General features: G+C 39.9%; 1 protein-coding gene across 4 annotated transcripts in view; it reads left to right on the forward strand.

The window, feature by feature from the left end:
• Positions 1 to 24,752, forward strand: part of LOC133665405 (coiled-coil domain-containing protein 148-like) — a 76,151-nt gene extending 51,399 nt beyond the window's left edge. For 2 of the 4 annotated variants that reach the window (XM_062070693.1, XM_062070694.1), the window contains 4 exons: positions 4,667 to 4,785; positions 9,213 to 9,330; positions 19,258 to 19,392; positions 22,158 to 24,752. In XM_062070693.1, coding sequence (XP_061926677.1) covers positions 4,667 to 4,785; positions 9,213 to 9,330; positions 19,258 to 19,392; positions 22,158 to 22,301 — 516 coding nt within the window. In that variant the 3' untranslated portion in view covers positions 22,302 to 24,752. The remainder of the gene's footprint in view (positions 1 to 4,666; positions 4,786 to 9,212; positions 9,331 to 19,257; positions 19,393 to 22,157) is intronic. The other 2 variants (XM_062070695.1, XM_062070696.1) reach the window with 2 other exon arrangements.
• Positions 24,753 to 26,255: the final 1,503 nt, after the last annotated feature.

Genomic DNA, 26,255 nt, shown 5'->3' on the forward strand with positions numbered 1-26,255 from the left:
ATTCGAATTCGAATCGATTTTTTCCCACACCCCTATTATATATACAGTATGTAATATATACTGATATACTATAGTATTATATTATATTATTATATAATATATAAAACATAACAAATCCCAATTACCATGTGCAATATTACAGTACATGTAACAGCTGCAGCAAAAAAAGTGCAGCATAAAATAGAGTTGATCCAGCAGAAAATAGACATTATAAACAAAGCGAGGTAGCAACATAGAAGCGGTCAAGTTATAGACAAATATCTATTGCTGTATGGCCAGTGATGACAGGGAATCAATGAAGTCAGCATGTGAGAATCGAGCATCACCATAGGCTTTTCTACTTATTAAAGGCGGAGTGTAGCATTGTTTTCTGTTTTACAGTGGCACACTTCTTTTTACACTTTTATGACGATTAAGAATGTTTAAAAAATAAAAAAAAGACTCAATTCTGGCGATTGTGTAAAATTGATTAATCGTGTCATACTGCCACAGTGAGGCGGTATAGCTCGGTTGGTAGAGTGGCTGTGCCAGCAACTTGAGGGTTCCAGGTTCGATCCCCGCTTCCGCCATCCTAGTCACTGCCGTTGTGTCCTTGGGCAAGACACTTTACCCACCTGCTCCCAGTGCCACCCACACTGGTTTAAATGTAACTTAGATATTGGGTTTCACTATGTAAAAGCACTTTGAGTCACTAGAGAAAAGCGCTATATAAATATTCTTAGCACAGAAATTAATGTCTATTAACATGTTGGGAAAAAAATATGCTTAATATTTTACAGCAGGGGTCTGAAAACATCATTTACCTGGGGGCCGCCGTAGGTAGAGGCTGGGCCGCAAAAAAGATTCACTTCAGAATCATGTTTTAACCACGTGACTGCATTTGTTAACTACTTTTTTCAGTAGTTATAGTGATCCTGAGCTATGGTGATCATTAACCCTGTAACACCCCTTGTTGTAAAATTACAACGTTACCTTTAACCATCCTAAAAAACAATCTGTTATATATATTTATTTATTTTTACCACATTTACGTAGTCATTGGGTCCTATTGTTCAATCTCACGAGGTTATTGGATCGTACATTTGTTTATAAGTCACGCCTTCTGGCCATGAACTCACACAACCTCTCAAGGTTTCCTTCGAACAAAATCTATTTGTTTCATTGGACTGGATTAATCAGATTCAAGTAATTAAAATGTCTTTTAAATTTTTTTTGTTTTTTATTACAAAGTCTAGAGCATATGTAGTAATTGTGGAACAGATGCATCAAATTTCATTTAGAGCTTGTTATATAATTGTTGCAACACTGGGTGAATGTGGTAGTCAAATAGCTGGCTTGTTGCAGTGGGCTCAAACAGGTTGTATTCCCTCCACTACATCACTGGCTGAAGTCTTTTCTCTATACATGGATAGTATACATTCTACAGATGTTTTACAGACTGTTTTTAGGACTTACACCACCAATGAAAGTCTTTATGACCGATGTCATGAAAAGAAAAAAAGGGGGGGAAAAAGCGTTTTTTGAGAGTTTTATCTTGTATCATATTTTTTATATTTGTAATAAATGACTTCATAAAAATATAACTATAGTTACTGTGTGATTATTATTAATGGTATATACCATTATGGGGATAAGTAAGCAATCAACCCTGCAAATGAACCCTTAGTTATTCAGACAACGTGAGTACAAATACAGAAATTCTGCTCCCATTAAAGCCCAATGTTGCAATATTACAACATTTCTCTAAAAACATACATAAACATTTTTTTAACTCTTCAATTTCTGCATCAAATGCCTCCTACAACAACATCTGAAAGGTCAAATGTTTTTTTTTTTTTAGGTTTTTCTATATTTGGGTTTTACAGGGTTAATTGTGTGAATGCTCCAAAACATTCACACAATTTCTACACCAAAATTCTTCTATTTATTCAACTTCTTCAACTTCTTCTTATTCTTCTTCTTCTCCAAATTTTGGCGCGCTCTACCTTCCACATTTTTCACCCGATTCAAACCGTTCCAACTTCAAACTGTTCAGCCTATTCGGGAATCGCGGGTTTTCCCTCGACAAATTCCAAAAATTCCCAGATTTCCCAGAAATCCAGGTTTTCCGGGACATTTTTCCCATTCAAAATTAATTGGCCATTTTTCAAACTTCCACCATTTCCACATTTTTCTACCGATTCAAACCATTCCACCTTCAACACATTCCACTATCTTGGAACTTTAAACTATTCTTTTTCTAAGTTAAAAAAAATTCCAGGATTTTCCAGAATTCCTGGTTTTCCAAAGCCGTATTTCCACCCTTTTTTCTGGCGACTACTCCTTCCACATTTTTCAACACATTTCAACCGTTCCACCATCAAAACATTCCTTTTAATGAGGACAAAAAACAAAGTTGGTTTTTTGAACTGGAAAAATTCCCGGTTTTCCCGAAATTCCAGGAATTCCGTAATACCATTTCTCAATTCAACATGTCACTACTTCAACATTTCTTGACCAATTTGAAAAATTCCAACACCAACCATTTCAACTCATTCAAACCATTCGAGTTTTTGACCATTTTCAAAAAAATTCCAGCATTTCCCGAAATTCCCCAATTTTTAGGAAATTCTCATTTAAATCACTGGGACATTCTTCAAAGTTCAAACTCCCACATTTTCCATCTGATTTAAACTGTTCGAACTTCAAAATATTCAGCCTGTTTGGGAATTGCGTGCTCTACTTCAACAATTCTAAAAAAAATTCCAGGATTTCAGTTCAACTTCAGCATTTGGATCATTCACACGCCTCATCTAGTTATCAATGTCAAAGTGAATGTAAAATATTTATATTCCCCAGACATGGTCAAGGAACACTTCAGCTTGTTTATTGGACGTTGCTCTTTGTGTTGCCCAATGTGTGTCATTTTTGTGTTGGACCGTTATTGTAGTTAGTGTTTGTTCTAGTTCAAGATTACACTAAACTATGAAGGTAAGTAGAGGGCCACAAACTATGGGCCTGGGGGCCATTTGAAATGTACACCATCTGAAATATACTAGCTTGCTAATATAAAGTTACTTTTTTTGTTTATTGTGCTGTATAGGGTTGCAAAGGGGTGGAAAGTTTCCGGTAAATTTCCGGAAACTTACCACGGGAATTTAAGCTCGGAAAGTTTTGACATTTTTACCATATTTTGATTATTCAAAGTTGGACACCGTCCATCTTATTCTGTAGAATAAGATGAGAAGCTTGTAAAACACTAATGCAATGCCACACACAGATATAAATAGTCAGCGAAACAACTGGAGTAGTCATTAAAAATATTTTAATGATGGACAAATGAATAGAAATAGGCTGGATGAATAAATGATCACTCAATCAGCATGCTAAATCAAACTATAACCTACATTCTTGTATGACAACAGAATGGCTAGCAGAACGGAAGGCAGAGGAAACTACACCTTTTGATTTAGTATTTACTACTGAAACTTTACAGATCACAAAAAAGGTCAATTCGGATCCCTAACGTTGTTAGCATAAATGAATGGGATTTAACAGAGAAAATTAGCATCACAGCTAACGGAGAAATATTTTCGGTTCATTATGAGACTGTGGTGGTACATAAACCTAGCTAGCTAGAGATATTGGCCCCAAAATCATTTAACAAGTACAGGAACAGCTAGCTAGCTTGAGTGGAAGTCTACTGGAGTAGTCTACAGTCATACAGTAACCAGCAATTACACCTCTATTCAACTTAAATACCATAGATCAAATATGTTTACCCCAGTAATATCATCAAAACTTACCTGACTGGATGAAGTCCTTGGGCTCAAATACTAGTGTGGCCTCAATAGCCCTGCTGTAGTGTGTAGCATGCTGGGAATCATCTGTGCATGTGATGGAGGAATGCACAGTGCAGGGTTGAAATTTAACTGAATTTGCATTAAATCAGGTTGTTTGAGCTAATAATCATGCTGCAAAATCTAGCATGTTGCATTCAATGATTTGTCCCATTCATTTACCATTAATTCCCATGGAAAGTTTCCAACTTTGAATACTCCCGGAATTTTGCAACCCTAGTTGTGCAGTCATTTTTTGTGTTTGTACGGTTATTGTAGTTTGTGTTCTTTCTCGTTCAAGATTGACACGACTACACTAAACTATGACGCTAAGTAGAGGGCCACACAACATTGGCCCGCAGACCGCAAGTCTGAGACCCCTGTTTCGCAACACCTGAAAAATGTGTCCAAATGTTTTCATGTTTGATGAATGACATGTGGCCAGGAATGGTACTGACATTACATCATTGTGTTTAGAGAAAAAGTTCCCTTGGATAGGAACATAATCATGTGTTAGTCTGACTGTTTAATTAAGTCCACCCCCCCTCCTCCCCCTCTCCCTGGGCGCTATGCTGGAAGAGAATTAGAAACCTGAGACATGATGATTAATGAGAGCATTTACGATGCATTTGATTCCTCATAATTCAGCACAATCGCCCGCCAGACATTGAAATATCGTCCCATTTTCTCCATTTACGTTTATCTGATTCCAGCGTTGTCACGTCAATAGGACACAAACACCGCCCATAGCTGTGTGCAAGTCAGACTCGGGGCCGACGTCGCCTCCACTTCGCCCTTTCTTCAGGCTGTTGTTGGTAAACGTCTGCGCTAATGTTTTTTCCACTCAGCTCCGGAAATTTAATTTGGAGCAGCAGAAGCGGAGGGAGGAGCTGGAGCAGAGGGATCAGGACAGGCTGGCGAAATTGAGGGGCGCCATGGAGGAGCAGGCCAGGCAAGATCGAGATAGGTGAGCAATGCATTGTGGGATGTTGGGTTTCCATGGCTTTCAGACATCAATGTGAATCCAGAGATCATCACAACTTCTACAAGCCATACCATATACCAGTGTTTTTCAACCACTGGTGTGCCGTGGGAGATGATCTAATTTCACCTATTTGGGTTTAAAATATGTTTTGCAAACCAGTAATTATAGTCTGCAAATGATGTGTTGTTGTTGAGTGTCGGTGCTGTCTAGAGCTCGGCAGAGTAACCATGTAATACTCTTCCATATCAGTAGGTGGCAGCAGGTAGCTAATTGCTTTGTAGGTGTCGGAAACAGCGGGAGGTAATGTGCAGGTAAAAAGGTGTGTAATGCTTAAACCAAAAATAAACAAAAGTTTAGTGCCCCTAAGAAAAGGCATTGAAGCTTAGGGAAGGCTATGCAGGACGAAACTAAAACTGAACTGGCTATAAAGTAAACAAAAACAGAATGCTGGACAACAGCAAAGACTTACTGCGGAGCAAAGACGGCGTCCACAATGTACATCCGAACATGACATGGCAATCAACAATGTCCACACAAAGAAGGATAAAAACAACTGAAATATTCTTGATTGCCAAAACAAAGTAGATGCGGGAAATATCGCTCAAAGGAAGACATGAAACTGCTACAGGAAAATACCAAAAAAAAGAGAAAATGCCACCAAAATAGGAGCGCAAGACAAGAACTAAAACACTACACACAGGAAAACAGCAAAAAAGTCAAAATAAGTCAGGGCGTGATGTGACAGGTGGTGACAGTACACCTACTTTGAGACAAGAGCTATAGTGATGCATGGTTGGTTATGGTTTAAAGTCATATCCAACAATTGCGACAACGACTTTTTACTGTCAACCGAGTTTCGTTTTTTTAATGATTTCTGCTGGTGGTGTGCCTCCGGCTTTTTTCACCGCAAAAAATGTGCCTTCGCTCAAAAAAGGTTGAAAAAAACTGCCATACACCACACTCTGCGATGTCATACCATGCCATGTAATGCCATTCTCCACCATAACATGTCATAACATGCAATACCATATCATTCCCATATCACACCGGTGTTTGCCACATGACTACTTAGGTCAGGGGTGTCAAACGTACGGCCTGAGGGCCGGATCGGGCCCGCTAACAGGTTTTATCCGGCCCGCGGGATGAGTTTGCTAAGTATAAAAATTAACCTGAAATTTTTGAATGAAATAAACAGCTGTTCTAAATGTTGCAATAGCAATTCTTTCTATCTTTGTAGATGATGCTACATATGTACTAAATAAACCACATGATGTTAGTGCACTACTCGAGGAAAATGATCAAACTACAATAAATAACATACTGTAATTTGATTTTGGTATTGTTTTTTTATCTTGATAGCTTGAAAATTAACACCAATGAGTTAACTGATAAACATTATCCCATCATTTATTCAGAAAATATAAATAACGACAAATAAAGATAGAATACTATTAACCGCAACATGTAAGTGTAAAAAAATACCCCCAACAACATTATGATTTGTACATTTTCAGAATGTGCTTGTTCTATTTTTAAACAAAGAAAACAATCGGAAGTTGCCTTTATTTTTAAGTTATCGTGCCGTGATTTTACCAGTCCGGCCCACTTGGGAGTAGATTTTTCTCCATGAGTTTGACACCCCTGACTTAGGTGCTAATAAGGCGTGGCATAGCAGGGTTAAGATAGTTCCATGTACTGTACAGAATTGAAACTGCAAGCTTCATACGCACAGTCCCATCATAATGTGTTTAGGAGCCATAGCAACAGGACCATAGTCAAATAAATCAATACAACAGAACTCTTCCAGTGTTGTGTTCCAATTAAAAAAGGATATTTCTCTTGAAATGGCAAAGTTCCTGAACCCCAAAGCCAACAAATTGTCAATCAGGAAGCAGATTTAACGTCGATCAACAACATTGCTCAGATTTATTTTCCTTGTCATGGCATACATGTTTGTCATTTTGCAGAATTTGTGAAATATCTGAACTATTTCAAATAAAAATTAAAAGAGACTATATATATATATATATATATATATATATATATATATATATATATATATAAATATACATATATATATATAAATATATATATATATATATATATATATATATATATATATATATATATATATATATATATATATATATATATATATATATATATATATATATATATATATATATATATATATATATATATATATATATATAACATTGGGGGTAATTTGTGGGGAATTTCTGATTTTTTAATATTTAGCTTGAATAGGTTTATTATGTCTTATTGAATATATGTATTTTACCTTTTTCTAAGGTAAAAGAAAAAACTATTAATAAAAACAGAATACAATGATTTGCAAATCCTTTTCAACTTATATTCAGTTGAATAGACTGCAAAGACAAGATATTTAATGTTCCAACTGAGAAACTTAATTTATTTTTGCAAAGAATCATGAACTTTGAATTTTAACTACACTTAGTAAACGTTTGGGAACTGAGGAGACACATTTTTGAAGCTTTTCAGGTGGAATTCTTTCCCATTCTTGCTTGATGTACAGCTTAAGTTGTTCAACAGTCCAGGGGTCTCCGTTGTGGTATTTTAGGCTTCATAATGCGCCACACATTTTCAATGGGAGACAGGTCTGGACTACAGGCAGGCCAGTCTAGTACCCGCACTCTTTTACTATGAAGCCACGTTGATGTAACACGTGCAGAATGTGACTTGGCATTATCTTGCTGAAATAAGCAGGGGCGTCCATGAAAAAGACGTTGCTTGGATGGCAACATGTGTTGCTCCAAAACCTTTTTGTACCTTTCAGCATTAATTGTGCCTTCACAGATGTGTAAGTTACCCATGTCTTGGGCACTAATACACCCCCATACCATCACACATGCTGGCTTTTCAACTTTGCGCCTATAACAATACGGATGGTTCTTTTCCTCTTTGGTCCAGAGGACACGACGTCCACAGTTTCCAAAAACAATTTGAAATGTGGATTCGTCAGCCCACAGAACCCTTTTCCACTTTGTTTCAGTCCATCTTAGATGAGCTCAGGCCCAGCGAAGCCGACGGCGTTTCTGGGTGTTGTTGATAAATGGTTTTTGCCTTGCATAGGAGAGTTTTAACTTGCACTTACAGATGTAGCGACCAACTGTAGTTACTGACAGTGGGTTTCTGAAGTGTTCCTGAGCCCATGTGGTGATATCCTTTACACACCGATGTCGCTTGTTGATGCAGTACAGCCTGAGGGATCGAAGGTCACGGGCTTAGCTGCTTACGTGCAGTGATTTCTCCAGATTCTCTGAACCCTTTGATGATATTACGGACCGTAGATGGTGAAATCCCTAAATTCCTTGCAATAGCTGCTTGAGAAAGGTTTTTCTTAAACTGTTCAACAATTTGCTCACGCATTTGTTGACAAAGTGGTGACCCTCGCCCCATCCTTGTTTGTGAATGACTGAGCATTTCATGGAATCTACTTTTATACCCAATCATGGCACCCACCTGTTCCCAATTTGCCTGTTCACCCGTGGGATGTTCCAAATAAGTGTTTGATGAGCATTCCTCAACTTTATCAGTATTTATTGCCACCTTTCCCAACTTCTTTGTCACGTGTTGCTGGCATCAAATTCTAAGTTAATGATTATTTGCAAAAAAAAAAATGTTATCAGTTTGAACATCAAATGTGTTGTCTTTGTAGCATATTCAACTGAATATGGGTTTAAAATGATTTGCAAATCCTTGTATTACGTTTATATTTACATCCAACACAATTTCCCAACTCATATGGAAACGGGGTTTGTAGTTCGAACGTTAAATATCTTGTCTTTGCAGTATTCAATTGAATATAAGTTGAAAAGGATTTGCAAATCAGTGTATTCTGGTTTTATTTACCATTTACACAATGTGCCAACTTCACTGGGTTTGTATAACCTTTCAAAATGATGTGTTAGTACTGGTCTTGTGATTATGCACCGTTTACGCAGCGTGCATGTCCGTTAATATCCTTGCAATAAGTACCTGTAGTGTGCAACCCTAACTGCAGTACTTTTCAATACTTCAAAACTGATGTTTATTGCCGTAAAGTAACAGCAAAGTGTTGTATTCTAATGGCCATTATGTTGTAATGTTGACGTTCTATCAGCTGGTAATAGTCCCTTTGTATTTCTGTCACACACTGCAGTACTATCACACTTTGGCTATGACAATGAAAGAAAAGAAGGCTCCCGCGGGGTATAAAAAAGGGCCGATATGAGAGAAGTTGCACACTGACAGCCTCATAAAAAGCCACGAGAGCTTGGAGGTGTGCTGTGTCAGGAGCGACGTGCCATGTTTGTGCAGCGCTGCGACAGATGGAAGGGAGGGCATGTTCGGGTCTAATGTCCCTGCCCTCTTGTGCCCTCCCTCAGGGTACTGTTTCGGGCCGAGGTGTTGGCGCAACGCAAGGAGGAGAAGGAGGCCAGTGAGCTGGAGCGGTACAGGGAGGAAGTGGAGAAGCAGAATCGACTGGAGGCACTCCGGAACCAGGTGGATAATTCTATGCTGTTAACCCTCTCAAGTATATTCATTGGCCCTTTCAGAGAAATGGACTCAGTGCAGAAGAGGATGAGGGCTGCTTTAATTTCGACTGGAACAACACTGCCACTCTGTGGTAGAAAATGAGAACACATTTATATAGGCAATAGAATAGAATATAGTTTTATTTGTCATTATTACAGTAAACAGGTTCAAAGAACAACGAAATTGAAGCAGATCCCCTAAGGTGCATACACAATAATTTAGTAATATAATAGTAAAAAAAAAGATAAAAAAGAAGATATGTATTAGGGGTGTGGGAAAAAATCGATTCGAATTCGAATCGCGATTCTCACGTTGTGCGATTCAGAATCGATTCTCATTTTTAAAAAATCTATTATTTTCAATTATTATTATTATTATTATTTTATTTCATTTTTATTTTTTTTAATTAATCAATCCAACAAAACCGTACACAGCAATACCATAACAATGCAATCCAATTCCAAAAGCAAACCCGACCCAGCAACACTCAGAACTGCAATAAACAGAGTAATTGAGAGGAGACACAAACACGACACAAAACAAACCAAAAGTGGTGAAACAAAAATGAATATCATCAACAACAGTATCAATATTAGTTACAATTTCAACATAGCAGTGATTAAAAATCCCTCATTCACATTATCATTAGACATTTATAAAACATTTAAAAAAAGAACAATAGTGTCACAGTGGCTTACACTTGCATCGCATCTCATAAGCTTGACAACACACTGTGTCCAATATTTTCACAAAGATAAAATAAGTCATATTTTTGGTTCATTTAATAGTTCAAACAAATGTACATTTTTGCAATCAGTTGATAAAACATTGTCCTTTACAATTATAAAAGCTTTTTACATAAATCTACTACTCTGCTTGCATGTCAGCAGACTGGGTAGATCCTGCTGAAATCCTATGTATTGAATGAATAGAGAATCGTTTTGAATCGGGAAAATATTGTTTTTGAATCGAGAATCGCGTTGAACCGAAAAAAATCGATTTTGAATCGAAAAAAAACGATTTTGAATCGAATCGTGACCCCGAGAACCGATATTGAATCGAATCGTGGGACACCCAAAGATTCGCAGCCCTAATATGTATCTATATATATGTATATATCCACACACATGCACATATCCATACATATGCATATATATACATATACACATATAACATTATTGCATAATACTACTGCATAATAATAGCTTTCTGTGTGATGATTTACATTTTAAATTACACTTTTTTTCCCTAAGCTTGTCTGCTTGAATTTAATAATAACTAAAAAAAAATACCTTTTTTCTGCACGTTTTTTCCAGAAAGTGCACAACATTTATGTTAAATAAAAAATAATAAATAAAGGTTAAAAAAACAAAACAAAAAAACACTTTCCTACATTATGTAAAACATATGTTAAATTTTCTATTTCCCTTTATTTAACCAGGGAAAGACTCATTGAGATTCAAATCTATTTTTCAAGAGCGACCTGACACAGCGGGCGGCACAATCAAAGTTACAATAATAATAATTACAGCAAGACAATACGACAGAACAACAGCGGGCATACCACAACAGGTCAAAAGTAATTTAAAACGATTTAAGTAACAATTCAATTTAAAAGCAAGTACATTTCCCAAGAGAACGGGGTATGTACAAGTCGTCCCTCGCCACATCGCGCTTTAAATATTGAGGCTTCACCACGTTGCAGATTTTTGGGGATAGTCGGAAATTTTTTGGTCCTCAAATATGCATTTTCAAGCATAAAAATGGCTCGATGAACTAAATATCATTACTACAGTAGTATTGACCAGTAGAAGAGACCAAACCGGAGCGCAATGTTCAGTTTGGTGGTCACTAGAGATGTCCGATAATATGGGTCTGCCAATATTATCGGCCGACAAATGCTTTAAAATGTAATAACGGAAATTATCGGTATCGTTTTTTTTATTATTGGTATCGTTTTTTGTTTTTTTTAATTAAATCAACATAAAAAACACAAGATACACTTACAATTAGTGCACCAACCCAAAAAACCTCCCTCCCCCATTTACACTCATTCACACTCATTCACACAAAAGGGTTGTTTCTTTCTGTTATTTATATTCTGGTTCCTACATTATATATCAATATTTATCAATACAGTCTGCAAGGGATACCGTCCGTAAGCACACATGATTGTGCGTGCTGCTGGTCCACTAATAGTACTAACCTTTAACAGATAATTTTACTCATTTTCATTAATTACTAGTTTCTATGTAACTGTTTTTATAATGTTTTACTTTTTTTTTTATTCAAGAATTTTTTTCAATTTATTTATCTTATTTTATTATTATTATTATTTTTAAAAGGACCTTATCTTCACCATACCTGGTTGTCCAAATTAGGCATAATAATGTGTTAATTCCACGACTGTATATATCGGTATCGGCTGATATCGGTATCGGTTGATATCGGTATCAGTAATTAAAGAGTTGGACGATATCGGAACATCGGCAAAAAGCCATTATTGGACATCCCTAGTGGTCACTGATTGGCTCAGCCTCAGCAAGCATTTCTATGTTGAAGTTGTCCTCAAACTTTGTTCACCAAGTGCCACCTCAGAAAAAACTTGGCTCTCCAGGTGCCACCATAATGACCAACATTAAATACAGAGCAAGGAGGCCTGATTACTCATTAAAAACAAGGCAGGGGTTTTATTTAACAAGTATGTTCACCATTTTTATTACATTGTTACATTACATTACACACATTTTGAACAGCAACACTGTGTTTAAATATCGGAAAATAAAACCGTATACTTTAATAAAGTGATTCTTTGGCGTACCACTGGATCCAGGCTTGTCAACTGGCGGCCCGCGGGCCACATCCGGCCCGACAAAGCTTCTAATTTAGCCCGCTGAACAACACCCAAATAGGCTTAAAGGCCTACTGAAAGCCACTACTACCGACCACGCAGTCTGATAGTTTATATATCAATGATGAAATCTTAACATTATAACACATGCCAATACGGCCGGGTTAACTTATAAAGTGACATTTTAAATTTGCCGCTAAACTTCCGGTTCGAAACGCCTCTGAGGATGACGTATGCGCGTGACGTAGACCGGCGAACACGGGTATGCCTTCCACATTGAAGCCAATACGAAAAAGCTCTGTTTTCATTTCATAATTCCACAGTATTCTGGACATCTGTGTTCGTGAATCTGTTGCAATCATGTTCATTGCATTATGGAGAAGGAAGCTGAGCAAGCAAAGAAGAAAGTTGTCGGTGCGAAATGGACGTATTTTTCGAACGTAGTCAGCAACAACAGTACACAGCCGGCGCTTCTTTGTTTACATTCCCGAAAGATGCAGTCTAGATGGAAGAACTCGGATAACAGAGACTCTAACCAGGAGGACTTTTGACTTCGATACACAGACGCCTGTTGAGAACTGGGACAACACAGACTCTTACCAGGATTACTTTGATTTGGATGACAAAGACGCAGACGTGCTACTGTGAGTATGCAGCTTTGGCTTCTAAACATTTGATCGCTTGACCGTATGTGCGCAACTTTTTTTTGCGTGTGTACGTAACTTTTTAAAAATATATAAGCTTTATGAACCTTGGGTTAGGTGAACGGTCTTTTGGGCTGAGTGATTGTGTGTGTTGATCAGGTGTTTGAATTGTATTGGCGTGTTCTATGGAGCTAGGAGCTAGCAGAGGAGCTAGGAGCTAGCGTAACAAACACGCAGGTGTTTTTATGCAGGATTAATTTGTGGCATATTAAATATAAGCCTGGTTGTGTTGTGGCTAATAGAGTATATATATGTCTTGTGTTTATTTACTGTTGTAGTCATTCCCAGCTCTCACAGCATCTTCCCTATCTGAATAGCTTCAACTCCCCACTAGTCCTTCACTTGCACTTTACTCATCCACAAATCTTTCATCCTCGCTCAAATTAATGGGGAAATTGTCGCTTTCTCGGTCCGAATCTCTCTCACTTCATGCGGCCATCATTGTAAACAATAGGGAACTTTGCGTATATGTTCAACTGACTACGTCACGCTACTTCCGGTAGGGGCAAGCCTTTTTTTTATCAGATACCAAAAGTTGCAATCTTTATCGTCGTTGTTCTATACTAAATCCTTTCAGCAAAAATATGGCAATATCGCGAAATGATCAAGTATGACACATAGAATAGATCTGCTATCCCCGTTTAAATAAAAAAAATTCATTTCAGTAGGCCTTTAAAGGCCTACTGAAACCCACTACTACCGACCACGCAGTCTGATAGTTTATATATCAATGATGAAATCTTAACATTATAACACATGCCAATACGGCCGGGTTAACTTATAAAGTGACATTTTAAATTTGCCGCTAAACTTCCGGTTCGAAACGCCTCTGAGGATGACGTATGCGCGTGACGTAGCCCGACGAACACGGGTATGCCTTCCACATTGAAGCCGGTACGAAAAAGCTCTGTTTTCATTTCATAATTCCACAGTATTCTGGACATCTGTGTTCGTGAATCTGTTTCAATCATGTTCATTGCATTATGGAGAAGGAAGCCAAGCAAGCAAAGAAGAAAGTTGTCGGTGCGAAATGGACGTATTTTTCGAACGTAGTCAGCCACAACAGTACACAGCCGGCGCTTCTTTGTTTACATTCCCGAAAGATGCAGTCAAGATGGAAGAACTCGGATAACAGAGACTCTAACCAGGAGGACTTTTGATTTGGATACACAGACGCCTGTAGAGAACTGGGACAACACAGACTCTTACCAGGATTACTTTGATTTGGATGACAAAGACGCAGACGTGCTACTGTGAGTATGCAGCTTTGGCTTTTTTTTGCGTATGTACGTAACTTTTTTAAAATATATAAGCTTTATGAACCTTGGGTTAGGTGAACGGTCTTTTGGGCTGAGTGATTGTGTGTGTTGATCATGTGTTTGAATTGTATTGGCGTGTTCTATGGAGCTAGGAGCTAGCAGAGGAGCTAGGAGCTAGCATAACACGTACCGTACCGTAAGTGCGCGTCACGTACGTAACTTTTTAAAAATATATAAGCTTTATGAACCTTGGGTTAGGTGAACGGTCTTTTGGGCTGAGTGATTGTGTGTGTTGATCGGGTGTTTGAATTGTATTGGCGTGTTCTATGGAGCTAGGAGCTAGCAGAGGAGCTAGGAGCTAGCATAACAAACACGCAGGTGTTATTATGCAGGATTAATTTGTGGCATATTAAATATAAGCCTGGTTGTGTTGTGGCTAATAGAGTATATATATGTCTTGTGTTTATTTACTGTTGTAGTCATTCCCAGCTGAATATCAGGTACCGTGAGTATGCAGCCTTGGCTGCTAAACATTCGATAACTTGACCGTATGTGCGCGTCACGTACGTAACTTTTTAAAAAATATATAAGCTTTATGAACCCTGGGTTAGGTGAACGGTCTTTTGGGCTGAGTGATTGTGTGTGTTGATCAGGTGTTTGAATTGTATTGGCGTGTTCTATGGAGCTAGGAGCTAGCAGAGGAGCTAGGAGCTAGCGTAACAAACACGCAGGTGTTTTTATGCAGGATTAATTTGTGGCATATTAAATATAAGCCTGGTTGTGTTGTGGCTAATAGAGTATATATATGTCTTGTGTTTATTTACTGTTGTAGTCATTCCCAGCTGAATATCAGGTACCGTGAGTATGCAGCCTTGGCTGCTAAACATTTGAGAGCTTGACCGTATGTGCGCGTCACGTACGTAACTTTTTAAAAAATATATAAGCTTTATGAACCCTGGGTTAGGTGAACGGTCTTTTGGGCTGAGTGATTGTGTGTGTTGATCAGGTGTTTGAATTGTATTGGCGTGTTCTATGGAGCTAGGAGCTAGCAGAGGAGCTAGGAGCTAGCGTAACAAACACGCAGGTGTTTTTATGCAGGATTAATTTGTGGCATATTAAATATAAGCCTGGTTGTGTTGTGGCTAATAGAGTATATATATGTCTTGTGTTTATTTACTGTTGTAGTCATTCCCAGCTGAATATCAGGTCACCCCCGGCTCTCACAGCATCTTCCCTATCTGAATAGCTTCAACTCCCCACTAGTCCTTCACTTGCACTTTACTCATCCACAAATCTTTCATCCTCGCTCAAATTAATGGGGAAATTGTGGCTTTCTCGGTCCGAATCTCTCTCACTTCATGCGGCCATCATTGTAAACAATAGGGAACTTTGCGTATATGTTCAACTGACTACGTCACGCTACTTCCGGTAGGGGCAAGCCTTTTTTTTTATCAGATACCAAAAGTTGCAATCTTTATCGTCGTTGTTCTATACTAAATCCTTTCAGCAAAAATATGGCAATATCGCGAAATGATCAAGTATGACACATAGAATAGATCTGCTATCCCCGTTTAAATAAAAAAAATTCATTTCAGTAGGCCTTTAAAGAAACCATTAAAAATAAGGGCTGCTCATTTATGCAGTACTCCCGCCACCCTGCCGGGGGCAACAGCAAAGCATGTGTGTCACAATGAAGCAGCAGTGGGTGAGTAGAAGTAGATGGCACTATCCACCCTGGAAAAAAAATCCAAATAAATCACGAAAATCTGACTTTTAACAGCGACTGGACAACAAAGTATGGATGCATTGAAATGGCTGACTTTGTGATGTGTTTTGTATTTGTGGTCCTGTTGTTTTTGGCCGTTTAACTCTGGCAATTTAAACGAAGTTAAATACATGTAGTGCTGAATTTGACCAGCAGATGGCGATAACGCTACACCTAAGCTTAGGTTTAATTGTGTTAAACCACTTGTGTGTAATAAAATATCATCTATTTGATTTATGTTAAATACACAACGTACGTTATACTTTTGTAATGTTTATATTTTTGGTCTTGCAAACCTAAATAAATAAGTAAACGCTGTTTAAAAGGAATAGAACCTCCAGAGGCACTTTCTAAAGAAACATCCAAATTTTGATGTGCGGCCCCTGAGACCTTGGGCTCTTGAAACTGCGGCCCTCTTCAATGTGTAGTAGAATATAGCCCTGCACTAGACAGACCCTGCGTACCTCTAGTGCAGGGGTGTCAAACTCATTTTAGCTCAGGGGCCACACGGGCCGGGCTATTACAATCATGGCATTAAAACTAAAAAATGAAGACAACTTCAGATTGCTTTCTTTGTCTTACTTTGGCCAAAAATAGAACAAACACATTCTGAAAATATTACAATAAAAATATAGAAAAAAAATACCGGGCAGCGGTACAGTTTAGATCCATGAAGGATGGAAGAAAGTGAATGAATGTTTATAACTGAGTAAATTTACATATGCATAAAAAAATGTTTTCTTTTGTTTTTTTTTAATGAACTAAGTAATGTTTATGACAACCTTTTTCCAAAACACAATATAGAAAGTGAGATATAACAGGATAATGCATACATTTATCATTTGTTTTCAAAAAGCTTACAAAAAAGTGGGACCCCAAAAATGTACTGTGGTACCCCATTGTTATGACTTGATGGGGTCTACAGTGGTTAATGAATCTGTTGTATCTATTTTATATTTGAGGCAAACAAAAGCAACAAGTTTGAACAAGTTTCTCAGAAAGGTGTTTTCGCCTTTTTTTTGTACATGTCAACGTCATCATTTTATATTCATCTGATATTTTAGTAAATGGGCAAGATTTTTAAGTGTGGTAAAAACACTACATGACTTCATAGAGACACTTGTTGTAGGTTCGTCGTCCCTCATCACATCACGCTTCAAAGTTTGCAGCTTCACTCTATCAGTTTTATTATTCATTTTTTTCAATCATATTTTACATATTTTGGACGAAATTAAGCACTTTCATACACAAACATGGCTAAATAAACAAAACAAAAATATCAATACTACAGTAATGTTGGCCACTAGATGAGACCAAACCAATCAGAGCACACTGTTCAGTATCATGGCCACTGATTGGCTCAGCCTCAGGCAGCATTATTTTATCGAATTAGTGTGTTCAGGTGAGTCAATATATCAATATATCAATCTTTTGATTATCTGTGTTGGCCCTGCGATGAGGTGGCGACTTGTCCAGGGCGTACCCCGGCTTCCGCCCGAATGCAACTGAGATAGGCTCCAGCATCCCCCGTGACCCTGAAAGGGACAAGCGGTAGAAAATGGATGGATGGATGGGGTCCCCGGGACCCCATTTTGAAAATTCCTAGCGCCAACACTGATGTATTGGTGCGTACAAAACAGCAGCAGGCGGCTGTGGCTTGCTGGCCGCTTCTAATAAATGGTAAATGGGTATACTTGTATAGCGCTTTTCTACCTTCAAGGTACTCAAAGCGCTTTGACACTATTTCCACATTCACCCATTCACACACACATTCACACACTGATGGCGGAAGCTGCCATGCAAGGCCCTAACCACCACCCATCAGGAGCAAGGGTGATGTGTCTTGCTCAAGGACACAACGGACGTGACGAGGTTGGTAGAAGAAGGTGGGGATCGAACCAGGAACCCTCAGGTTGCTGGCACGGCCACTCTCCCAACGGCGCCACGTCGTCCCCCAAAAAATAAACCACATGATGTTAGTGCACTAGTGAAATTATATTTATATAGCGCTTTTCTCTAGTAACTCAAAGCGCTTTACATAGTGAAACCCAATATCTAAGTTACATGTTTAAACTAGTGTGGGTGGCACTCGGAGCAGGTGGGTAAAGTGTCTTGCTTAAGGACACAACGGCAGTGACTAGGATGGCAGAAGCGGGGATCGAACCTGGAACCCTCCAGCTGCTGGCACGGCCACTCTACCAACCGAGCTATACCTTTGACACCCCTGCTCTAGTGGTACATGTACCACGGTTTGACAATACTGCAATATTGAATTAAAGGAGTGTAAAGGTGACTATAGGGTATTATTTCATGTCTAATGTTGAAAAACATTGTTATGCTCTAGCTATGAAAATATTTTTTTTATAATTAATACTTTGCGGTAATTCACTTATCGCGTTCATGTATTTGGCCACCCATCCAAATGATGAGAATCAGGTGTCCTAATCACTTGGCCCGGTGTATAAAATCAAGCACTTGGGCATGGAAACTGTTTTTTACAAACATTAGTGAAAGAATGGGCCGCGCTCAGTGATTTCCAGCGTGGAACTGTCATAGGATGCCACCTGTGCAACAAATCCAGTCGTGAAAATTCTTGCTCCTAAATATTCCAAAGTCAACTTTATTATAAGAAAAGTGAAGAGTGCGAGAACAACAGCAACTCAGCCACCAAGTGGTAGGCCACGTAAACTGACAGAGAGGCGTCAGCGGATGCTGAAGCGCATAGTGCAAAGACTTTCTGCACAGTCTGAGCTCCAAACTTCATATGACCTTCCAATTAGCCCACGTACAGTACACAGAGAGCTTCATGGAATGGCTTTCCATGGCCGAGCAGCTGCATCTAAGCCATACATCACCAAGTCCAATGCAGTGTGGGATGCAGTGGTGTAAAGCACGTCGCCACTGGACTCTAGAGCAGTGGAGACGCCTTCTCTGGAGTGATGAATCACACTTTTCCATCTGGCAATCTGATGGACCAGTCTGGGTTTGGAGGTTGCCAGGAGAACGCTACATTTCGGACTGCATTGTGCCGAGTGTGAAATTTGGTGGAGGAGGAAGTATGGTGTGGGGTTGGTTTTTCAGTAGTTGGGGCTTGGTCCCTTAGTTCCAGTGAAAGGAACTTTGAATGCTCCACGATACCAAAACATTTTGGACAATTCCATGGGATGGCACTTCAAAAGTTCATATGTGAGTAAAGGGAGGTGGCCAAATACGTTTGGCAATATAGTGTATCTCAGTAGATTGTGTGCCTAATATTATGGCCCATGTTAGTGTTCAAGCTTTGACTCCACATGAAATGTTCTGTATTGCTCTCAGGTGGCTGTGGTGGCACAGTCTGACATGGAGAGGATGATGGGAGACACTCAGTCTTGGAGGAATCGATATTTAAACATGAAAGAAGATGACATCCAGAAACCTCTCTTTGGACTCAACACGTACACAGATGCACAGGTGATGAATGCACACGCTCGATAAATATATTGCAGCTGTTATTTTTAAAACAATGTATGTCAATTTGGGCTTCAAATGGTTATTTTCGAAATATCTTACGCCTCAACCAATTCTGCAACCAGCAATGGTGTTGACACAGTAAATAAGGACAGACACAATCAGCGAAACTACTCTAAAATGACAAACACCAACTTTATAGAAAGTTGGCACCAATGGAGAAGCCATTACATTTTGGTGAATATCTGGATAAAGGGCTGAAACTAAATGTAGGAACCTCTACTGACGAACTTAATTGGTACTTGAACGGGGTTTGTAATAAGAAAAATGTGTGTAGTGAAGCAAATTTCTCATTAAGAAACAATGTAAATATTAATAATGGGTTCCAGCCTTGACAAAAGTTCATATTTTAGTGATGGTTTGTGCTCTCTCAAACAACGGGAAAGTTTTTCTCTCACACACACTACTGAAACACTCGTACACACTACTGAAATGTTTTCTCTCACGCACACTACTGAAATCCTTTTACACACACAACTGAAAAATAATTTCAGGTGTGTGTGTGTGCGAGGTTTTCAGTAGTGTGTATGAGAGAAAAAAACTCAGTTGTGTGTGTGTGAAAGAATTTCAATGGTGTTTGAGAGTGTTTCAGTAGTGTGTGTGAGTATTTCAGTAGTGTATGTGAGAGGGTTTCAGTAGTGTATGTATGAAAAAAATGGCCATGGTGTGTGAGAGAAAAACATTTCGGTAGTGTGTATGAGAGTGTTTCAGTAGTGTGCGAGAGTATTTCATAACTCTGCATAACATGTAATGGTGGTTCTTTGGTCAAAATGTTGCATAGATGATGTTTTACAGATCATCTTCAAGCCGCTTTCTGACAGTCGCTTCAGGGTGCGCCGTTTTGTGGGCGGTCTTATTTACGTGGCTCACCTTCGACAGCGTCTTCTCCCCGTCATCTTTGTTGTAGCGGTGTAGCGTGCAAGGACGGGAGTGGAAGAAGTGTCAAAAGATGGAGCTAACTATTTTAATGACATTCAGACTTTACTTCAATCAATAACGGAGCAGCACCTCCTCATCCGTGGCTCACTAGTGCAACAACAACACAGGAAATGTGTCCCGTGAAAAACTGTCCGACCAGAACTCTCTAACAACTAAAAGTTCCTTGGGTGAATAATGTAAACTCACTACACCGGTATATTTTAGCGCTTTCATGGCCAGTTTACTGACAGATATAAGTAAGAACTTTACACTACTTTATATTAGAAATGGCAAGAGCAGAGATAACAAGAAGATAGAGAATAAGAAGAAGCTTATCGACTACGGTGTCACCACGGACTACAAAGGCGGACTCGTGCAAATTTTCAGGACTTATGCAGATCCCAAATACAGATCAGTATGTACCAGTAGGTAAGAAAAGTTGCTTTAGTATTTTATTACGAAACAAAACGCCAGATAATATGTCTTACCTCATACACACACACACACACACCTTAATAATACTCCTATGTTGAAGCACAGTATAATCCATCAAGCGGTGTGGCTTCATAGCTTACCAAAGTCCTACTAAAACATTTTGATAGATTTTGAGCGCCGTGTGTAATGTTCTATATTTTCAATGGAACATATAAAATGTTGGTGTTGTTTACTGGAGTCATATTGCAGTCTACACATATCTCTTATGTGTGACTGCCATCTACTGGTCACACTAATTCACCATGTACCAAACAATAAAAATAGCTTTGAGGTCGGTAAACACAACCAAAATGATTCAGTACATTAGGCCCACCGAGTTATAAGGCGCACTGTTGAGTTTTGAGAAAATGAAAGGATTTTAAGTGCGCTTTATAGTCTGAAAATTATGGTAACCAAAATCTCTCAGTCCTCATTTTAATGTATTTGGAAAGTGGGCCTTGGGAGTGGGGCTAGTTCAGAAATAACATGTTCAATTAAACAGCTTTTTCCAAATTTAATAAAATGTTTGGATCATGGATTTGTGTAGATTTTTTAAATAACATTTCCATGGATTTTAATATCGTGTTTCCGGAGAGTTAAGTTGTGATTAAGTAATTTATATGTGGAAAAATATCATTGAGTGTAAAAACATTCAAGCTGATTTGATTGTCATATGAAGTGTGATTTGTGTTTTTAATTATGCAAATAGTAACTGTTCTGTCCAAACCACACAGGCTGAACAACCCTGCAAATAATCCACTATCAGAATATTAAATTATAAACATCGATGCATGTGTCAGATTGTAAATACACACATGCATTAATATTCTGTTTTTCTGGATTCTGAGTAAAAGGCACAGGTGGGTTAATGGGGGATGATGTGTTGCAGTTTTCTAAAAACAAAGAAAATCCACTGCTAAAACCTGGGCAGACACACATGGTCACCTGACTCCTCATCTGTGCTCCCAGGTTGTTGTGTGTTTTTGTGCAATATTACGTTCATGTTTTTGCTTTGCCTTTCATCTGTGACTGACCGCTGAGCCGTTCTGCAGCTTGCATTATGTAACCCGCTTGGCCACTCAAACAATGATGGCCCTGGTTTTTACAGACTCTTCAACAACCTTGAGTTCAAGGCCACCACTGCCGTCTGTGGGTGTTATTACGCAATCATGACTAATGATTTTCCAACTTCTCCCCAAAATGCCAGCCCGTGAGAGATGAGTGACTAATCATCAGCCATGAGTACATAATAGAAAAGTCAGAGTCGGTAGTGAGAAACATGAATTTTGTTTTCTTCTACCTTATCTGTTTTCCAGATTGTTGCTGATCCCAGATTTCGGGTGGAGCAGGCCTTGAGGAACGCCGGTCTGCACCATACGGACTACGCCCAAGAGGTCCTGGCGCTTATCAAGCCCCCAAAACCGCCAAGACGAGACACCAAATCAGAACTGCAATTTTAAGCCAGCCGTGGGTAAAGACGTAATTATTCATCACCGTTGATGAATTACTATCCCTGTTTGGCAGTATTAAATCAATGTGTGATATTGATGTTCACAGCTGTGCACCTTGCAGCACCGCTATTACAGTTCTAACCGAGAGTAAAGTGAAGGTTATTTGATAAATGGACTTGAATGAATGCTGGAAATGACAAAATTGGCTAAATAAACGTTGAACTATCCATCCATCTATCCATCCAGGGTCGGGTCGCGTGGGCAGCAGCCTAAGCAAAGAAGCCCAGACTTTCCTCTCCCCAGCCACTTCGTCCAGCTCCTCCCGGGAGATCCCGTGGCGTTCCCAGGCCGGCCGGGAGACATAGTCTTCCCAACGTGTCCTGGGTCTTCCCCGTGGCCTCCTACCGGTCGTACGTGCCCTAAACACCTCCCTAGGGAGGTGTTTGGGTGGCATCCTGACCAGATGCCTGAACCACCTCATCTGGCTCCTCTTGATGTGGAGGAGCAGTGGCTTTACTTTGAGCTCCCCCCAGATGGTGGAGCTTCTCACCCTATCTCTAAGGGAGAGCCCCGCCACTCGGCGAAGGAAACTCATTTCGGCCGCTTGTATCCGTGATCTTGTCCTTTCGGTCATAACCCAAAGCTCATGACCATAGGTGAGGATGGGAACGTAGATCGACCGGTAAATTGAGAGCTTTGCCTCCCGGCTCAGCTCCTTCTTCACCACAACGGAGCGATACAGCGTTTGCATTACTGAAGACGCCGCACCGAACTGCCTGTCGATCTCACGATCCACTCTTCCCTCACTCGTGAACAAGACTCCGAGGTACTTAAACTCCTCCCCATGGGGCAAGATCTCCTCCCCAACCCGGAGATGGCACTCCACCCTTTTCCGGGCGAGAACCATGGACTCGGACTTGGAGGTGCTGATTCTCATCCAAGTCGCTTCACACTCGGCTGCAAACTGATCCAGTGAGAGCTGAAGATCCTGGCCAGATGAAGCCATCAGGACCACATCATCTGCAAAAAGCAGAGACCTAATCCTGCAGCCACCAAACCGGATCCCCTCAACGCTCTGACTGCGCCTAGAAATTCTGTCCATAAAAGTTATGAACAGAATCGGTGACAAAGGGCAGCCTTGGCGGAGTCCAACTCTCACTGGAAAAGGGTCCGACTTACTGCCGGCAATGCGGACCAAGCTCTGACACTGATCATACAGGGAGTGAACCGCCACAATCAGACAGTCCGATACCCCATACTCTCTGCGCACTCCCCACAGGACTTCCCGGGGGACATGGTCGAATGCCTTCTCAATTTTAAAGACAACTAGAAAATTCACACGGAAACTTTGATGGGCCTGCTATCTGTGCCCTGGACCTCTGGCTGGCAGTCGTCGGAAGCCACCACACTTTTAAGATGGTGCCGAGTGTCTGAATCCGAGAGTTTTATGGTGCAGAGTGTCTGAATCCGAGAGTTTTACGTGTAACTGTACAAAATGTGCTACACAGCTAGCCTAAAACGTTAACATGCTTACATTAAAATGCTAAGATTTAGCATGTGTGCAAACGTTAGCATGATAATAGTTAGCATGTTTCATACACCAAGTTATATGACTCAAAGGTGTATGGCTGTGAAAATAGAGAAAATAGTGCAAAATTAGATGGGAAATGTAAAATGCTTAAGTTAGCTTGCCAGCATGCTATCGTTCGCAAGCTAACAGTTAAAAAATATCACATACCAAGTTATATGACTCTGGTGTAAACGGTTGCAAAACTAGCTCAAAAGGTTGGCATGTTATTGTTAGCATGTTAGCATGCTAACAGTTAGCTTGTGTCACATACCAAGTTATATTACTCTAAGGTGTGTGGCTTGGGAATTAGAGTAAAAAGTGTACAATTGTTTTTTTTTTAAAGTTAGCACTTTAATGATGAAACAAAAAATGAGCTGTTTGACCACAATACCCAGCAAGCATGGTGGTGGGAGCATTATGCTCTGGGCCTGTTTTGCTGCCAATGGAACTGGTGCTTTACAGAGAGTAAATGGGACAATGAAAAAGGAGAATTACCTCCAACTTCTTCAGGACAACCTAAAATCATCAGCCCGGAGGTTGGGTCTCGGGCGCAGTTGGGTGTTCCAACAGGACAATGACCCCAAACCCACGTCAAAAGTGGTAGAGGAATGGCTAAATCAGGCTAGAAGTAAGGTTTTAGAATGGCCTTCCCAAAGTCCTGACTTAAACGTGTGGACAATGCTGAAGAAACAAGTCCATGTCAGAAAACCAACACATTTAGCTGAACTGCACCCATTTTGTCAAGAGGAGTGGTCAAAAATTCAAGCAGAAGCTTGTGGATGGCTACAAAAAAGCGCCTTATTGCAGTGAAACTTGCCAAGGGACATGTAACCAAATATTAACATTGCTGTATGTATACTTTTGACCCAGCAGATTTGCTCACATTTTCAGTAGACCCATAATAAATTCATAAAAGAAGCAAACTTCATGAATGTTTTTTGTGACCAACAAGTCAATCAATCATCAATCAATGTTTATTTATATAGCCCTAAATCACAAGTGTCTCAAAGGGCTGTACAAGCCACAACAACATCCTCGGTACAGAGCCCACATACGGGCAAGGAAAACTCACCCCAGTGGGACGTCTTTGTGAATGACTATGAGAAACCTTGGAGAGGACCGCATATGGGGGTAACCCCCCCCCCCCCCCCCCCTCTAGGGGAGACCGAAAGCAATGGATGTCGAGTGGGTCTGACATAATATTGTGAAAGTCCAACACATCAGCGAAAGTCCAGTCCATAGTGGGGCCAGCAGGAACCATCCCGAGCGGAGACGGGTCAGCAGCGTAGAGATGTCCCCATCTGATGCACAGGCTAGCGGTCCACCCCGGGTTGGGAGCAGAGTAGAAAAGAAAAGAAAAGAAACGGCAGATCAACTGGTCTAAAAAGGGAGTCTTTTAAGGGAGCATTTAAGATGAGACTTAAATGCTTCTACTGAGGTAGCATCTCTAACTTTTACCGGGAGGGCATTCCAGAGTACTGGAGCCCGAATAGAAAACGCTCTATAGCCCGCAGACTTTTTTTGGGCTCTGGGAATCACTAATAAGCCGGAGTTCTTTGAACGCAGATTTCTTGCCGGGACATATGGTACAATACAATCGGCAAGATAGGCAGGAGCTTGACCGTGTAGTATTTTATACGTAAGTAGTAAAACCTTAAAGTCGCATCTTAGGTGCACAGGAAGCCAGTGCAAGTGAGCCAGTATAGGCGTAATATGATCAAACTTTCTTGTTTTTGTCAAAAGTCTAGCAGCCGCATTTTGTACCAACTGTAATCTTTTAATGCTAGACATAGGGAGGCCCGAAAATAAAACGTTACAGTAATCGAGACGAGATGTAACGAACGCATGAATAATGATCTCAGCATCGCTTGTGGACAAAATGGAACGAATTTTAGCGATATTACGGAGATGAAAGAAGGCCGTTTTAGTAACACTCTTAATGTGTGACTCAAACGAGAGAGTTGGGTCGAAGATAATACCCAGATTCTTTACCGAGTCGCCTTGTTTAATTGTTTGGTTGTCAAATGTTAAGGTGGTATTATTAAATAGATGTTGGTGTCTAGCAGGACCGATAATCAGCATTTCCGTTTTCTTAGCGTTGAGTTGCAAAAAGTTAGTGGACATCCATTGTTTGATTTCATTAAGACACGCCTCCAGCTGACTACAATCCGGCGTGTTGGTCAGCTTTAGGGGCATGTAGAGTTGGGTGTCATCAGCATAACAGTGAAAGCTAACACCGTATTTGCGTATAATGTCACCTAGCGGCAGCATGTAAATACTAAAGAGTGCAGGGCCAAGAACCGAACCCTGGGGAACTCCGCACGTTACCTTAACATAGTCCGAGGTCACATTGTTATGGGAGACACACTGCATCCTGTCAGTAAGATAAGAGT

Source organism: Entelurus aequoreus, linkage group LG14 (assembly GCF_033978785.1).
Source record: "Entelurus aequoreus isolate RoL-2023_Sb linkage group LG14, RoL_Eaeq_v1.1, whole genome shotgun sequence".
Classification (NCBI taxonomy): domain Eukaryota; kingdom Metazoa; phylum Chordata; class Actinopteri; order Syngnathiformes; family Syngnathidae; genus Entelurus; species Entelurus aequoreus.